At 44.6% G+C, this 16241-nt stretch overlaps 6 protein-coding genes across 6 annotated transcripts; 4 read left to right on the forward strand and 2 right to left on the reverse strand. All coding sequences in view use genetic code 12, as the record gives it.

Annotated features, from left to right (window-relative positions):
• Positions 1-127: 127 nt before the first annotated feature.
• CJI96_0004175 (uncharacterized protein) lies at positions 128-1108 on the reverse strand (the record flags this gene model as incomplete). Its single annotated transcript, XM_029037404.2, has 1 exon — positions 128-1108. One exon carries the CDS (start codon positions 1106-1108, stop codon positions 128-130), a length of 981 nt encoding a protein of 326 aa, XP_028888460.1.
• Positions 1109-3705: 2597 nt separating this feature from the next.
• Positions 3706-7536, forward strand: CJI96_0004176 (DNA-directed DNA polymerase gamma MIP1; the record flags this gene model as incomplete). The annotated part of the gene is made up of 1 exon (XM_054702166.1): positions 3706-7536. The coding sequence occupies one exon, from the start codon at positions 3706-3708 to the stop codon at positions 7534-7536; it is 3831 nt and encodes a 1276-aa protein (XP_054558141.1).
• A 491-nt stretch (positions 7537-8027) lies between these two features.
• CJI96_0004177 (chromatin DNA-binding EKC/KEOPS complex subunit PCC1) lies at positions 8028-8306 on the forward strand (the record flags this gene model as incomplete). The annotated part of the gene is made up of 1 exon (XM_029037406.2): positions 8028-8306. One exon carries the CDS (start codon positions 8028-8030, stop codon positions 8304-8306), a length of 279 nt encoding a protein of 92 aa, XP_028888462.2.
• Positions 8307-8990: 684 nt separating this feature from the next.
• CJI96_0004178 (uncharacterized protein) lies at positions 8991-10811 on the forward strand (the record flags this gene model as incomplete). Its single annotated transcript, XM_029037407.2, has 1 exon — positions 8991-10811. One exon carries the CDS (start codon positions 8991-8993, stop codon positions 10809-10811), a length of 1821 nt encoding a protein of 606 aa, XP_028888463.2.
• A 79-nt stretch (positions 10812-10890) lies between these two features.
• CJI96_0004179 (uncharacterized protein) lies at positions 10891-12747 on the reverse strand (the record flags this gene model as incomplete). The annotated part of the gene is made up of 1 exon (XM_029037408.2): positions 10891-12747. One exon carries the CDS (start codon positions 12745-12747, stop codon positions 10891-10893), a length of 1857 nt encoding a protein of 618 aa, XP_028888464.2.
• A 2148-nt stretch (positions 12748-14895) lies between these two features.
• On the forward strand, positions 14896-15990 carry CJI96_0004180 (uncharacterized protein; the record flags this gene model as incomplete). Its single annotated transcript, XM_029037409.2, has 1 exon — positions 14896-15990. The coding sequence occupies one exon, from the start codon at positions 14896-14898 to the stop codon at positions 15988-15990; it is 1095 nt and encodes a 364-aa protein (XP_028888465.1).
• Positions 15991-16241: the final 251 nt, after the last annotated feature.

Raw genomic sequence — 16241 nt, forward strand, 5'->3', positions numbered from 1 at the left:
AGGACAACGTAAAATCAAAGTTGGCAGGAGAGATAAACTATAAAAAAGTTTGCCATGAAACAATCGATATTCTTAAAAGATAGGACAAACACAAGGTGAGAAGTGAATAGTTGAGGAGTTCGGCTAATTAGAAATCCTCAAATTGAGAGTAGAGTCCAATGGCCACATTAGCAAGACCAATGACAATGGGGAAGCTACCCAAGCCTGAGATGAACTGGTGGTAAAGACCCAATTGAATGACAGCGTGGTTCTTCAAAGCGTGGAAGATGGTCTTGTAGCTTTCGAGAGTAGACAAAGCGCCATTCTGGAGGATAAAGTAGTAGATCAACACCTTGGCCAAGGCGAACACAAAAGGATCGTACTTGTAAAGTCTAACCACAAATGAAATGTCATCCTCTTCGTCGTCTTCGTCCTGGATGACCACGACTCTTCTGGAGAAATTAACGTAGAAAGAAATCACCAAGGGTAACAAGACAGCGTAGATGATCCAATTTCCAAACACTGACAACACACTGAACTCCATCAAGGCAGAAAAGTCAGGGGAAGGCAAATTGCTTGATTGCAACCTTGGAATGTTGTCCTTAAACACCTGGTGGATTGAGTTGTTACGCTTGATAGGCACAATGGGCACGTTGGTGTAAGTGAAGAAAACGGCTTCAGCTAACAATTCCAAGTAGTTCAAAGCAACCACTCTCGACAACAGTTCTCTCACGTCGTCGTTGATATCCAAGGTGGTGAGGCCAATTGAGTCTGTGAAGTCCAACACCTTGGAACGAGCGTTTTCGAAAAGGTCGATTGCTGGGTCGATCACCCACTCCTGGAAAGAAATGGGCGCTGGGGCATTGTAGTCCTTGTCCTCGTCGTCTTCAGCACCGGCAGCAGCGTGTTCCTCCTCTTCCTCTTCATCTTCGTCTTCGATCAAAGTGGCGACCTCGTCTTCGAGGCCCGCAGACTCGATCAATTCCTTTGCTTTCTCGGGCTGCTCGTCGATAAAAGACTCAATTTTTTCGAGTAACGATTGCTTCGTGTCCTTGGACCTGACCGAAATGCCGACCTTGCGAGCGACTTTAGCCAAGTCAGCTTTCTTGAACGCTTTGAATTCGGACATGGTGGGATTGGCTATAAAAAAAGAAAAGTACGTGGAAGTGTGTGTTTTGCACAGATGTTTGGCGCACTGTGAGGTTGTTGATGGAGGATGAACCCGTGACACTGGAAGAAGAAAAAAAAAAAAAATATACCAAAAAAATAGATATATACAAGAAACTTATTTAAGCAAGCGAAACCCGTGGCTTTTTTTCGACCACGATTTTACCCAACGAGCCTGCTGTTTTGGGCTGCTCTTGTTTACTTCCCGGTCTGTTTACCTTCTGCCTCTTTGAGCGCGCTTCACCGTTGGACGTGAGAGCGTTGTTTACAATGGCACTGAGAGAGCAATGAGAGAGTGTGAGAAATTTGGAGAGAGACAATGAGAGACAACGAAAGGTGCGGTAAGGGTGTCGTTTGCAACCGTAGACGAGAAGGCGCTGGACAAAAAACACCTTGATTGAGAACAAACGAAGAGAAAGTGAAGCCTCTGATGAATTTGCGTAGTAATGGTTGCTGAAGACGGCAACTACTTGGTTGCGAGAAGTTGTGCAAGGTATAGTATTTTTGGTAAAGAGGACTAAGATGTTTAACAGGCAGTGGACGTAAGGAGGGTGGAGTGAGGGAGATACAAAGGGCTTTTTACTTAGGGAAGTCACGTATGGAGTTTGTCGAAGATTGCAGAGTAGTAGACTTTGTTTCGTGAAACAGCTTGCCTGATTACTGAGTATACTGATTCTTGAGAATCGAGCCTGGTTGCAAATTCGCAGCCGCTCTTTGGGCGACCTCAGTGATTGAAAAGAGCACTTTTTGACCATTGATTACACGTCTGATGATGTTTGATGCATCTCGAGGGACAGGATTGGCATAAACCAAGGAAACATTTTTCAAGGCAAACTTTGTTAATATTTTTTAGGTGCTCTCTCAAAGAAAAGAAGTGGCACGCAGTTGAATCGGTAATATTCCAGCTTTAATGTTAGTCGAAGCGGGCTCCATATATCAGAAGTGATGGTCACAATAGAGTCAAGGTAGAGAATACGGAGACTTCAGATAAGAACAGAAGCCTCGAAATTTACGCTCCTAGAGGCGTAGTGACTGACTAAAGTAAATAGACGGTTCCTTGAATGCGGATACAGTGTCTCACGGTTTCTTGATTTCGATGTTAACACAATCTGAATCTCAGCTTTGGATGGTTATTTTAACCGTTGGTTCACTAAGCTTCTTCCAACAAGGCCGTGGCCATCAAGTAGTGGAATCGATTCTCGTTCACACCCATTTCTTAAGAATTTTTTCAAATGTAAGTTTCATAGAAAGTGACCGTCATCGAATAAGTGGCTGCTGAGTTCCGTCTCAGAATCCCTTTATTCGCTCCAGGCGAGTTGATGACTGACATCATTAGAAGGCTACAAGTCTCTGCAAACTGCAAGGTATGGAAACAAAAGGTTTCTCTCAGTGAGCAAATGAGACAGACACTTATTTCCATCGCTCGGCAGGCTGAGGAGTTACCTCATGCTTTTATTGCTCAAGCTCATGTATTTACGACCATGCCTGGTGAAGTTGTCAGAGGTAGAGACGTAAGCGAAATGCGACTTATTTCTCTTGCATGCAATGGAAGCCACACAAATGTGTCAAAATTCCGGTGATGGGTTAAAAATTCGAGTTTGCCGAATCAGACAAAGAGCTCGGTTCTTAACGTTGAAAGATGAGAATTTGGAATTTCCACGGCCACATTCTTAGTCATTTATCATTGTGAAAGCGTTGTGGTGAAAATGACCTCGTCATGATGCGTAGACGGGAATCACTAGGTACACGCAGTTAGTTCGATTTGTTGTTTGCTAAATATTTTTCATATAAAGTTTCTCAGTTGGCTGTGATATTGTGAGTGGTCTTTGATGCTTCCGTGAGGTGCTAGAATCTCTGTACAACGGCTGCAAGTGCAATTAGGACAATAAAATACACTAGAATTGTCTTATGAAACCTAAGCAATAAAATGTAAAAGTCTTCTTTGTAACCAGAGAAATCTTAATCAAAATGGGTTGAAATATCCTTTCCCAGTTTACGAGTACACATTTGGTCTTCAAGGTGGGATCCATCCTCGCTAACCGAGTGAAGCCAACAGAAACAAAAAAAAAGGAAAAGAAAAGAGAAAAAAAAAGAAAAATAACGAGAATCACTTATAACTGGCTAATGTTTACCTTTAACGCCATGAATGTGAATCAAATTTAAATTAATCTTTGCCTTCGTCATGTCTTTCTCCATCTTCCAGTAAAATCTGCTGCCTCTAGGTTGCTGCATTTCGCAGCCATTCCTAAATAACACCAATGAAGACACCGAGGATTTAAGAAAATTGTTTTAGAGTAATCCTGGACGTGTTCCAAAATACTTCAGCAAACCAGTTAAACTCTATTATTTCAAATTGTCCAGCCAGCAGTCAGTCACCCTGGATCTCCTTGTGCACGTGATCAGTCACGTGCGTATTTATGTTTTCCTCATTTCTGTGATATCTTATTGTTCTCATCTTTCCCTATTTAGATCTCTGATTACAGTCATTACCTATCAATTACATTGCTCAAACCATTTTCAACCATCTACATCATAATATCATAGACTTTGCGAGCCATTATGATTAGGGCACCGCTTCTAAAACGGTTGACCCGACATATTCACGCTGGCAGACTGCTACGAAAGCCTGCTAGTGGCAAAGAATCCCCCAGGGTAAACCAATTGGGTATTCAATACTTATCCCAAGATGTTCACAGAAAGGTTTTTCCTAAGAATCCACCAAACGCGTATAAGAAGGTGGAGAACGAGGAGCTTCTCGAGTTGACGAAGCAGCATCTACAGCATAACAAGCTTCTAGGAAAGAAAACCAACATCTCTGAGCCCATATCAATACCCAATTTGCCTGAATTGGTGGGTAAGAGCTCGCTTGACGAGCACTTCACGAGAATTGGGTTTGAATCTTCCCAACCTTACTTGCGCATGGCCGAAACGCTATTCAGTAGAGATACAAACCTACCGAAGCGGCCTGCCAAATGGGAGCTTACAAGCGGCTGGACTCGGTATGCTCCTGACAAAAAACCAGAGAAAGTGGAGTTTCCTCTTGAAAATGAACTTGTTTTCGACGTCGAGGTAATGTATAAAAAGTCTCCCTACGCCGTCTTATGTACAGCTGTTTCACCCAAGGCCTGGTATGGCTGGGTCTCACCTGTACTCACCAGTAAAACAAAAAACTGGAACCATTTGATACCCTTTAACACACAAAATGACGAAAAGTTACTTGTCGGTTACAACGTCAGCTATGATAGAGCACGTATTCTTGAGGAATACAACATCAAGGAGTCAAAAGCATTTTTCCTAGATGCAATGGCACTTCATATAGCCTTAAGTGGCATCTGCTCTCAACAGCGACCGACCTGGGTGAAGCATAAGAAACACAAAGTTGCCTTGGAATCACTGGAAAATGCTGACACCGACAATGAGAGCTCTGAATCACAAAATGCAGACGCAGATGGTGAAGTGTCCATGACGGATGTTGCCAAGGAACTAATGGAAGATCCATGGCTCGACAAAGGAGCAACAAACTCTTTGGCAAATGTTGCTGAATTTCATTGTGGAATAAAACTAGAAAAAGACATCAGAGATCTATTTGCCACAGAGGATAAGGCACTCATTATTGAAAGTTTTCAATCGCTCATGGACTATTGTGCCCTGGACGTCAGTGCCACATATAGTGTTGGCAAGAAGCTCTTTCCCGAGTTCAGAGAAAGAAACCCCCATCCCGTCTCTTTCGCAGCGCTCAAACAATTAGGCAAGCTTTTTTTGCCAACGACAAAAAAGTGGGATGCCTACTTGAAAAGTGCAGAGAGTCTCTATGAGAGAAATCGTAATCAAGTCAGTGATATCTTGCAAGAAAGAGCAAACGAGCTAGTTCGCTACATAACCGAGAATGATGAGAGTCTCAAGCCTGACACTGAAAATGACCCTTGGCTTAAGCAGCTTAATTGGACCTTGAAGAAAGAGCGTCTACGAAAGGATGGAACTCCTGTTGCGAATCAGGCTTACTTAACGGGTTACCCTGAATGGTACAGAGAGTTGTTCAAAACATCCGTGGTAGACAATGGCGAGAAAACAAGGAACATGAATATCACTGTCCGAACTCGCATAACTCCTTTAATTCTACGTCTAAAGTGGGAGGGCTATCCATTGATCTGGACAGACACCGCTGGATGGTGCTTCAAGGTTCCATATGATGAGGATATCATCAATTCCATGCTTGCAAAGAACTATACGAAGGCACGCTTAAGCCCCAAAGAGGCTGAACAAATGCTCCCAGAACTTCGTGATGATGGAGTGTTTGAACTATTCAAGGTACCTCACCCTGATGGCCCACGTAAACGCTGCACGATAATCATGTCACGCAGCTACTTGCGCTACTTCGATAGTGGTGTGCTAACATCTGAGTACGATTACGCCACAGAAATTCTCAATCTTAATGCTGCAGCTTCCTACTGGATAGGAAACAGAGCACGTATATCAGATCAATTTGTGGTGTACAACGATCCTAATGGTGCGAGCAACAACTTCTTGAAGACGAAGAAAGAAAGCAAAGAACATCCAGAGATGGGGATGATACTTCCCAAACTTTGCACCATGGGTACTATTACGAGGCGTGCAACAGAAAACACTTGGCTCACTGCCTCCAACAGCAAGGCTAACAGAATAGGTTCAGAACTTAAGGCCATGATCGAGGCACCAAAAGGATATGCTTTTGTTGGGGCAGATGTTGACTCAGAAGAGCTTTGGATCGCTTCATTGATTGGCGACTCCATGTTTCGTATTCATGGTGGCACTTCGCTAGGGTGGATGTGCTTAGAAGGCGACAAGTCCGAGAAGACAGATTTGCATTCTAGAACAGCCGAGATTATGGGAATTCTGAGGAACGACGCTAAAATTTTTAATTATGGAAGAATCTACGGCGCCGGAGTTAAGTTTGCAACTCGTCTTTTGAAGCAATGCAACGTCAACTTGTCCGACGAGCAAGCCGAAAAGCTCGCATCAGCTTTGTACGAGCAAACGAAAGGTCAAACAAGCTCTTCAAAGATTTTTCAGCGGAGAGTGTACCATGGTGGAACTGAGTCTGTCATGTTTAATGCACTCGAAGCTATTGCATACCAAGAGCGTCCGAGGACCCCAGCATTGGGTGCATCAATTACGGATGCATTGACACAGAGGTATCTCAACAAAAACAACTACTTGACATCAAGAATCAATTGGACGATTCAAAGCAGCGGGGTGGACTACTTGCACTTGCTTATCATCTCTATGGAGTATCTCTTGAAACGTTATAAGGTTGATGCTCGTCTCATGATTACAGTTCACGATGAAGTTCGATACATGGCCAAGGAGGAAGATAAATTGAAATGTGCACTTTTGCTTCAGATTGCTAATCTCTGGACCCGAGCGATGTTCTGCGAGCAGCTCAACATACTTGAGCTTCCACAGTCATGTGCCTTCTTTTCTGAAGTCGACATCGATCACGTATTGAGGAAAGAAGTATCGCTCGATTGCGTGACTCCGTCTCATCCGACTGCAATACCGCCAGGGAAATCATATGATATGATTTCATTACTCAGAGCTATCAATTCAGAGGAGGTCTTGAAAGCCAAGGCTACTCCTCTCAAAAGCGCTAGGGATTTACAGTACTCTAATAGAGAACCTGTGATTAATTCTCTTCAAGGCGATGAACTGGAGAATTTGCGAATCGCAAAACTCAGACTCCAAAATTCCATAGATAAAGATGACTGGAGATGTAACGTTGCCATCTTCAATAAATTGGAGAGAGAAGAGAAGAGGAGACTTACTAAACCTACACTGCCCGCCTTATCAGGAAAACCCACAAGAAGGCGGAAAATAGACGATGATCCTGATTTGAGTAAGGACGGAAGTGCAAGCATCAAAGAGGAGATACAAAATGCATCAGTTTTAAAAAAGTCTAGAGCGCCAAAGAGTCAATTTCCTTTTAAACGGGTTGCTGTCAAGAAAACAAACAGCAGCCTTCCTCGCTCTACACAAGCTAGCACGACGAGCAGTTCGCTGGCATTGCCAATTCAAAAAAATGTCAGCTTTGGTCAGGCGAAGGCTTCGGCAGGCTCACGGTATGTTTCAACGTCCTACTACTCAACATTTGATGGTGGCCTCAGTGGTTTCTACGGAAGCAAACGTGCTTACAACAAGGGTACGAAGAAAGAACAGGGCAACCTTGCCCTCAAGTTCCCAAAGCAGAGTTTGGGTGCTTTCAAGAGATCCTTCATTACGAGTTGTCTTCACTCGACCAGACTCTGGTCTTCTATTGACGATCACAATTTTGAGCGACCGAAAAAGCTTCGACACGAGTTGGAAAGCAAGGTGAGACCCCAGAAACCCAAGGAGATTTTTCGACGACGATGCTAAGATCTTTCTGAAGCGATGGGTATATGCGTTATTGCTATCTTGCTTGTCATTTCTGGATCGAGCGAACTTATCGGTCACATCACAATCAGCTCTGCAAGTGCAGCACGCCCACTATAATTGATTTGTTTTTATTGAGGCTCTTTGGATGCATCACTTGATTTCAAGGATGCTCCCTACTTTAGCTTCTAATTACGAATCATTGATTTATTGTGCTGAAGTGAGTTTGTGGAAGACGTTCCCTCGAGCACTGCTCCTCCGCCACAGAGGTCACCAACCCGAAAACATTACGATTGCCGATACTAAAGATTCCAGACTGTCTAAACGTCCTTTTTTAGGATTACTTGCATCGCACCATGGCTCTTCGCCATAAATGTACAATAGGATAAATACTGTATAAATGTAGTTATAGCGAGATCTGGGCGACATCTCCACCAACTCTTAGCCAGCATAAATTACACCATCATTTCATTACAAAGCATTCTAGTTCTACCATGCTAGATCACATTGTAACTCTAGACGTGCCGTTTGAAACGGAGACCCAAGCGGAAATCGCCATGAAGACCATGTCTGTGGATCCTATCTTGAAGAAAAACGAGATAACCGTCCACTACTCGATCCAAAACAACTTGCTTACTTGTAAATTTGCTGGTATCAGCGACAGGGTGATTCGTGTTGCCGTGAGCAGTGCCATAGATAATATCAAGACCATCATTGAATGTATGGAAGAGTTTGACGGCAAGGAGAAGACCATCTTTACCAACGACGAGTAAAGATTCGGGAGAGTTGTTGATGGTTGTCGACAAATCCTACAAAACACATAAAAAGATAAGCCTATTTTTGATGTTTAATCTGGCAGTAATGCTCCTTCCAGTCAATGTATCCTTCATTAAAATGGGACCAAGAGTTGACTACTTGAAGGCCGAAGCTGAGTACTCAGGGATTTTGATGCAGTCACTTCTACGGGTTCAGATTACGACAAAGCCATGCACCGCTGCAATTCATGGGTGCATTCTGACGACGACTTTCATATGGACGTTATCGGGAACCGGAGTCATTGAGTTGTACTGGTTTCATCCCAGAAGGTTCATACAAACTTTCTTTTTGCACACTTCCGAATCTGAATCGAACCTTTTTCTACTGTAAATATCTGCTATATTCACCAAGGTGGTATAGCAATTCCTCATAAGGACTCCTATGCTTTCACAGTATACTAGAGCTAGCACATACACATAATATGACAAGGTTGGGGGTGGGGCGCATGTGTTGATCAGAAGCATCTCATAAGTATTCTTCAATTTGATTCATGACCGCCCCATTCATCTTGCTACGTATTCTATATATCGCTATCATTTTACCTAAACAATCCCTCCCTTCAGTACTAAGCGTGCACATCGCGAAGTTACTAGGCTCAAACACCTAAAGCCATCCCTCCATCCAAAACCACAATCCATGTTATGAAGACTCGTGGGATTGCAGCAGTGAACTTCACAAACAGGAGGCTGCTCTTTCAGCGATTAAAGAAGCCATTCAAAGAAGAAGATTCTGGGAAGCACCATGAGTATTCAATCAGACCCGACACTTTTGCATTCAAAGTAAGCAGTGATAGGCTGAACCAGACGATTGGAGCGACGCACCCACTACAAAAGGATCTGGCCAGTGAGTCATCCTTGAACCTTCTCGAGTATATCTACAAAAATGCTACAAATTACCCATTCAAGAACCACAGTCCGCAGGATGTGTTCAACAGATACCCACTCACGAATGCGGCAAAGATGGGGCGTCTTAAGACGAGGCCACGGAAAGCGAAGATGCTAGTATCTGACTTCATTGAGGATTCTCTATATAACCCCAGCTATGGCTACTTTTCGCAAGAGGTGGAGATTTTTCACAATGACAAGCCGTTTAATTACAATGAGATCCAAGACGTGGACGAGTTCATGGAGGTGTGGAAGAAGGCATACTCGAAGTATGACGAGCTAAACACAGATGCAAATAACGTGAGAAACGAACGAAAAATGGAGTCTCCGCCGTCGACTGCAAAGGCTACATCTTCCGGTAAAGCACTCATCTCGTCTAAGGATATGAGGGCATCTCCCACGTCGAAGTTTGCTAGAGCTGCTCAAACTGTCCACAGGCAAGATTTAGTCGCTGCTGGGGGCCTCTCAGAAACAAAAAGATCTCATCAGCTTTGGCATACACCTACAGAACTCTTCTCCCCACACTACGGTGAAGCTTTGGCCCGCTACATTGTGGTCAATTACAAGCTCAATGGCCACTATCCGTATGACGATCTTTTAATTTACGAGATGGGCGGTGGTAACGGAACCCTCATGTGCAATATTTTGAACTTCATCAAGCAGAACGAGCCTGACATTTACAATCGTACGCAATACAAAATCATTGAGATCTCCGACCAGTTGGCTCTAAAACAGTACTCGCAAGCACTTGGCCAGAAGCTTCTTTCTCAGGGACTAGATCAGAAGAAAGTGCAAATCATCAATAAATCCATCTTCAAGTGGGACAAAGTGATTCATGACCCGTGTTTCTTCATTGCCTTGGAAGTGTTCGACAATTTTGCTCATGACCTTGTTCGTTACGACATCACCACTGGCCAGCCCCATCAGGGCTACGTCTTGGTAGACGACGCTGGTGATTTCTATGAGTTCTTTACACCCGAGTTGACTCATTATACTGAGGCTTATTTGGGCTTAAGGGAGAATGGGAGGTTCCCTGTTTTAGCCCAAAGTAAGACAATGGCAGGTAAATTGATGCTGCTTAAATCTGCGTTGCCCTTTGTTAACGATGGCAGTGTTCATCCATTGCTACACTCAAATTTCAAAATGTCTATTAAGGACAAACTACTACCATTCAAGGATCACCTCACTCCGGGAGAGTTCATCCCCACTAGACTTCTACAATTCTTCCAGATCCTTAAGCACAGATTTCCTAATCATACGCTCATTAGCTCCGATTTCAACGCTTTGCCTAATACCATCAACGGCCACTATAATGCTCCAGTCGTGCAAACTGTGATAAAAGACAGAATGGTAGACGTTTCGACATACATGGTGCACCAAGGGTTCTTTGATATCATGTTTCCTACAGACTTTGCTTTAGCCAGTGAAATGTACAAGCAAATCACCGGCAAGTTGGCAAGAGTAGAGCTGCATAAGGAATTCTTACTGCAATGGGCTGATGTGGACGCTGTCACAACGTTGAAGGGAGAAAATCCCATGTTAGATTTTTACAAAAATGTCAGCTTCATGGTAAGCTAGGGCCCATTCGTATTTGTATATATTGAACAAATAAACTAACCTGTACAACGCCGTTGGAGAAAAGCCAATGCTGGTCAACTCAGAGGGAGATGCCTGCAAAGTTAGAGAAAAGCGCTAGCGTCTTCTCTAGCCCGTTTTGTGCTGCCATCATGGCCACTGTACTGAGTGATTTAATCGCGTGAATGTACGAATTGAACCAGGCTAGGATATCATTGAAAAACTCCGATTTGGTGAAATTCACCAAGCTATCAACAATAGCATGAGACCAGCCCACAATCTTATTGTTGATAACATCCGTGTAATTTGCGAATTTGTCTAATGACTTTGAGCTCACATTGTAGACCGCACTATCTTGAACAGGCGACACCGTTAGCCTTGCCACTATCTTTTCACAAGCCATCGACCAATACCTCTTTGAGGAGTCGTAGAGATTCACTATCAAAACTGTTGCAGCACCGCTGGCAACAGTTACGCCCACACCAAGCCCCATCGAGAAGCTGCAGACTATCCACACATTTTTTGACGTCACGAATGACCAGATCCATGAGTCGTCTCCTCTCTGACCGTCAATGCGCTTGAGATGAAGATCTTTTTCGGCAGCAGACCTCTTCCTTAGACCCAAGAGGCGTTTTGCAACACGGAAAAGCTCAACAAAGTTGTGCAAATCCGAAGAGAGTCGCAAAGGGTCAGTATTTGTGAAGCTTTGAGACAACTGCAACTCCGAGCGAATCTGACGTTCGATGCCTTTGTAGTCCCGCTTACAAGGGCGCACTAGACTGTCGTACACGGAGTTGGAAGCAGCGGAGTTGCCAACTTCAGCAACATTAACATCATCAGGGAACGTGGGAGGAGGATCATTCCTGTTATATTTGCGCTTCCTCGCCTCGAATTCCCTAGCGTACTTACCACCTGAGGAGTCGAAAAGCTCGTCGTCCACAAAAGACTTGAACCGAACGAGAAGTGACTCGCTGCACAAGGATGGTGCCTTCCAGATCTGGAACGGTCTCCATGAGCTGATAATGTCGACAAGATTAATGAAGTAATTTGTAGTGATGACGTTTATGATGGTAAGCTTTGGGAGGTCAGCATCGTGAACATTTTGTGCGGCAGATGCCAACACCTCTGGGATCACCATAGTACCGTCATTGACCACAAACACCAAATCGGACGACCTGAGCAAGGAAGTATCAAGTTTCATGGTGGTGCTGGACAACACCAAATGGGTGATTTGCAATCTCAGCATGAGAGAGTCGAAACTCTTGCGTAGAAACGCAGTGAGCTTTGAGGACTGCTGTTTCATAGTAGTGCTCGCCGACGTGACAATGGTAAGACGGTACCGATTCTGATTATCAGACAAAGAAATCTTGGGCATGATGAACGAGGACGACAGATGCAGCGGCAAGTCGACGCGTTTTGTGGAATGAGCGTCGTTAGCGGTCAAGGTGGAGTCGTCGTCGTTGAAGTGAGCCAAAGGACAGGAGCCGTATTTCTTGGGCAACTCCGTCACCACCTCGTGGATGTCCTCTTCACCAGACTCCTCATCTGTCTCAAACACCATCACTGCCGAGGAAGAATTGTGCTTGCTGGGCACAAGCACCATCGACTCCTCGCCTTCCTCGGAGGTATTGGACAAAATCAGCGACAGAGCCGGTCTGTTGACGGAAGCAGGCGAGGCCCCACCACTAGAACGCACAGAAGACGAGATATGCACCAGCCTGGCCGCCACGGAGTCTGGCGGAAGATGGATGTTCAGCCACAGAGAGAAGGTCGAGGTGAGTCTCAGGTCCATGGGGTTGGGCAAGGGAGGCAGCGTGGGGATGTTCACGTCTAAGTCTGGATTGTTCAAAGCATCGTACACGGAGGAGTGGGACTCCAAAAGTTTCCCTAGGGACGAGGCCTCCAGGGGTTTCTTTGCCAGAACCAGGAGCGTATCCATGATATGATGACGATAAGATGACGATTAGAAGAAGCCGATAAGCGATGCGAGTTGAAGACGGTTGAGCGAGCAAGCAAGCAGAAGGTGGGATTGCTGACTATATGGAATAAGGTCTTGAACCACGTATACTCGTGAACTTTTTTTTTTCTGGATTTGCCTCTTACTTAAAGAGCACTTGGAGATGTTGCTAACAAACGGTGGGGAGAGCGATAAGGAGCACGCGCCTACACAGGTCTATGCGCCTGAGGGGAGTCCGAGACAGGGTCAAGAAACACAAAGGACTGGACATGAGTACCGAGTTCAGGGTGAAGTATTAGAATCTCCAAGAAGTTGGTTTGAAGTTACCTGTTTTGCTTGCTTCACCTTTTAAATTGATCCATTCTTTACCTACGATTTATGGGATCTATTTTCCCGTCGGTGTGGCGTTTTGCACCCGTCATGCTCCTTCTGGTATAAAAGTGCTCACTTGGTCCAGGGAGTGACATAACCCTGAGGAGAGAGGCAGAGCGTAAAGCATAGACGACACAAAAGTAGAGGTGACTTTTTGGCGCCGTTTTTGGGCAATACGTCGATTTTAAAGTTGATTAGGAGGATTAGTATGCGCTTTTTTATACATCTTTCGAGTATTTATCACGTTTGCTTGACTAAAGTTATAGGATCCCTTGAATGGTACTGTAGAGACCTCTTGTACCGAATTCGGCTAGGACTTTTCGCAGCCACTCACACAAGAAGGGAGACGAAGTATATGTGCTTTTGAAACTAGACCATATTTTCCGTGTCTGTTTTTTTTTTTTTATTATATAGATTCAGGGTGTATCTAATGGGTATTGTCGATATCATTGCAAAAGGCGTTTCTAGCTTTGAAAGGTGAGGAAAGTTTGCTTCCATCCGTTTGGTGAGATTCTACCATGTTTGAAGGGTGAGGGGTGAATTACCCAGGGTAAGCTCACCATTCAGCATATTAGTGGCAAAAATTCAGGGTTTTTCACCCCGACTATGCACTTGTGCCAATATCAAGAGCGTTGTGGCCCGAGGCGGACCATGTACGAATGCTTATGTTCAAGAGCCGTACACTCAGGAGAGAAGCGCTTACACAAAACAGAATTTTCGGATTGACCCCCAGTGTATGAGCAGCCGTACTGGCGAATATGCTTGAGTGGTGGTTCGATGTGGTCTTAGAATTCTTTGATCTTAGTTTATTTGAGTTTGGCTTCACTTGTTAGTCGTGTGCTACATTGATTAATCGTGAGGTGGACATAATAGCCTGAGAATCGTTGAGTCAATCATATAGTTGGGATTTTATGCATGAAACGAACCTAAACCATACGTTTGTGCATGAATGGTAGGGTAATGCATTTTAATAGATGGAACGAACTGGCCGAGAAGAAAAGAATAAGGTAGACTTTCTATGGTGTAGGCGCAAAGCGTCAATGTTCAATTTAGGATGTAATTTTCCTTCAGCTGACTTCTGCCAAAATTATTATTGCTTTAAGAAGCAAGTTTATTGAAGTCTTCTTCATCAACCATCGTATAGCTCATTCGAAGCCAGAGACCTATGCTACAATTAATCCGTGTCTGACCTCAAGCAATCAAAGTATTTAGTATTAATTTAGAGCAATTTCTCCTTGCTATAGCTCTAAGTGAATCAGCTTAGATCAATTGAGCGGCAGGCAACGCTCGTAGCCATTAAGCGGAGACTGTTTAGTATGTGTACTGTGGTAGAGTAAGTAAAAATGATGAGGATGTAAACGGAAAACAAAACAAAACAAAAAAATAAGAACCGATAACAGGAATTGATCAACATACATAGATAAGGAAAGATAGAATTAATCTTATGCGAGAAATGAGAGAATTATATCTATCCGGACGATGTTACTCAACCTAGAGTGGCTACTCCAGAATAGGCAACCACCACAGAGTCACTGGAAGACCCAACATTCTCCCACCCTACTAGAACAGCTAACCTCAACGAATCTCGATCTCCATGACCATAGAATACGCCATCAGCGGAAACCCACCAACTTTTCCCGTCTCGTTTTCTCCCATCCCAGATCTCCTAAACACTCAACACATCTACATGCACCGCACTGCCTACTACTGCGCGGTTCCTACACTCGCCTGTTGATCTCCACCAACTACTTCTCCTCCATGGTCGACGACAAGTACATAGGGCTCGCGCTTGCGATGCTGTCGTCGTTGGCGATCGGCACATCGTTCATTATCACGAAAAAAGGCCTTATGGACACCTCAAAGCGCTCGGGTACAGATAACTCGCAGGGGCATCAATACTTGCAAAACCCAATATGGTGGGCTGGTATCATCACCATGGCGATTGGCGAGGTGGCCAACTTTGCAGCGTACACTTTTGCCCCGGCCATTTTGGTGACTCCCTTGGGGGCGCTTTCCGTGATCATTGGCGCGGTGTTGGCGGCCATCTTCTTGAAAGAGGAGTTGGGGGTGCTAGGCAGAATGGGATGTGCCATTTGCCTCATGGGCTCCGTGATCATCGTGTTGCACGCTCCTCCAGACAAGGAAATCGAGACTGTGGACGAGATCTTAAACTATGCTACCCAGCCTGGGTTCTTGTTTTATGCGTTTATCGTAACCGCCTACTCGTTGTTTATGATCTACAAGATAGTGCCAAAATATGGCCACACCAACCCAATGATTTACATCTCAATATGCTCCTCTGTTGGTTCGATCTCCGTCATGTCCATAAAGGCTTTTGGTATTGCCCTCAAGTTGACGTTTGCGGGCAACAACCAGTTCACTCACTTGTCCACCTACGTGTTCGTGGGCGTTGTGGCCTTGTGCATCCTCACCCAAATGAACTACTTCAACAAGGCGCTTGACCAGTTTGACACATCCATCGTGAACCCTCTCTACTACGTGACGTTTACAACGTGTACGTTGGTGGCTTCTTTCATCTTGTTCAAGGGCTTTAACACCACGTCTGCTGTGAACGTGATTTCTCTCTTGATAGGGTTCTTGGTGATTTTCTCAGGCGTATACCTTCTTAACATCTCTAGAAAGGACAACGAAGGCTTAGATAAGGAGATCTTTGGAGTCCACACAGGCAAGGACATCGGACCCATGGATAACGGCGTGGGTGGCTTTTCATCGATGCGTAGGTCGATGCAGATGAACCGTGGTGACTATGAGGCTGAAGAGACGCTAGGATTACGCCGCTTTGACTCGTTTGAGTTGGGTTCTGACGAGGAGATCGATGCTCACAGACGATAGCCCCAAGGTCATACACCACCGTCGCTCCCTGCATTAACCAACACTCGCTTCAAGTACAAGGGACACAAAGCACCGCCGAACAGCCTTTCAGCTAATGAGAGCAACTACTAGCCTCATTCTTCAGGCCCCTTGGCACTGGCCATGTCATGGTATGTAGCTATATGCCAGCACTCTGTGCAGTCTATCAGTAGTAAGTGAGTAGAAAGCTTGAGTTTCGCATATAACCACTTTAACCTTCAACCCACAATTGA

The sequence above is a fragment of the Candidozyma auris genome, chromosome 4 (assembly GCF_003013715.1).
Source record: "Candidozyma auris chromosome 4, complete sequence".
NCBI lineage: Eukaryota > Fungi > Ascomycota > Pichiomycetes > Serinales > Metschnikowiaceae > Candidozyma > Candidozyma auris.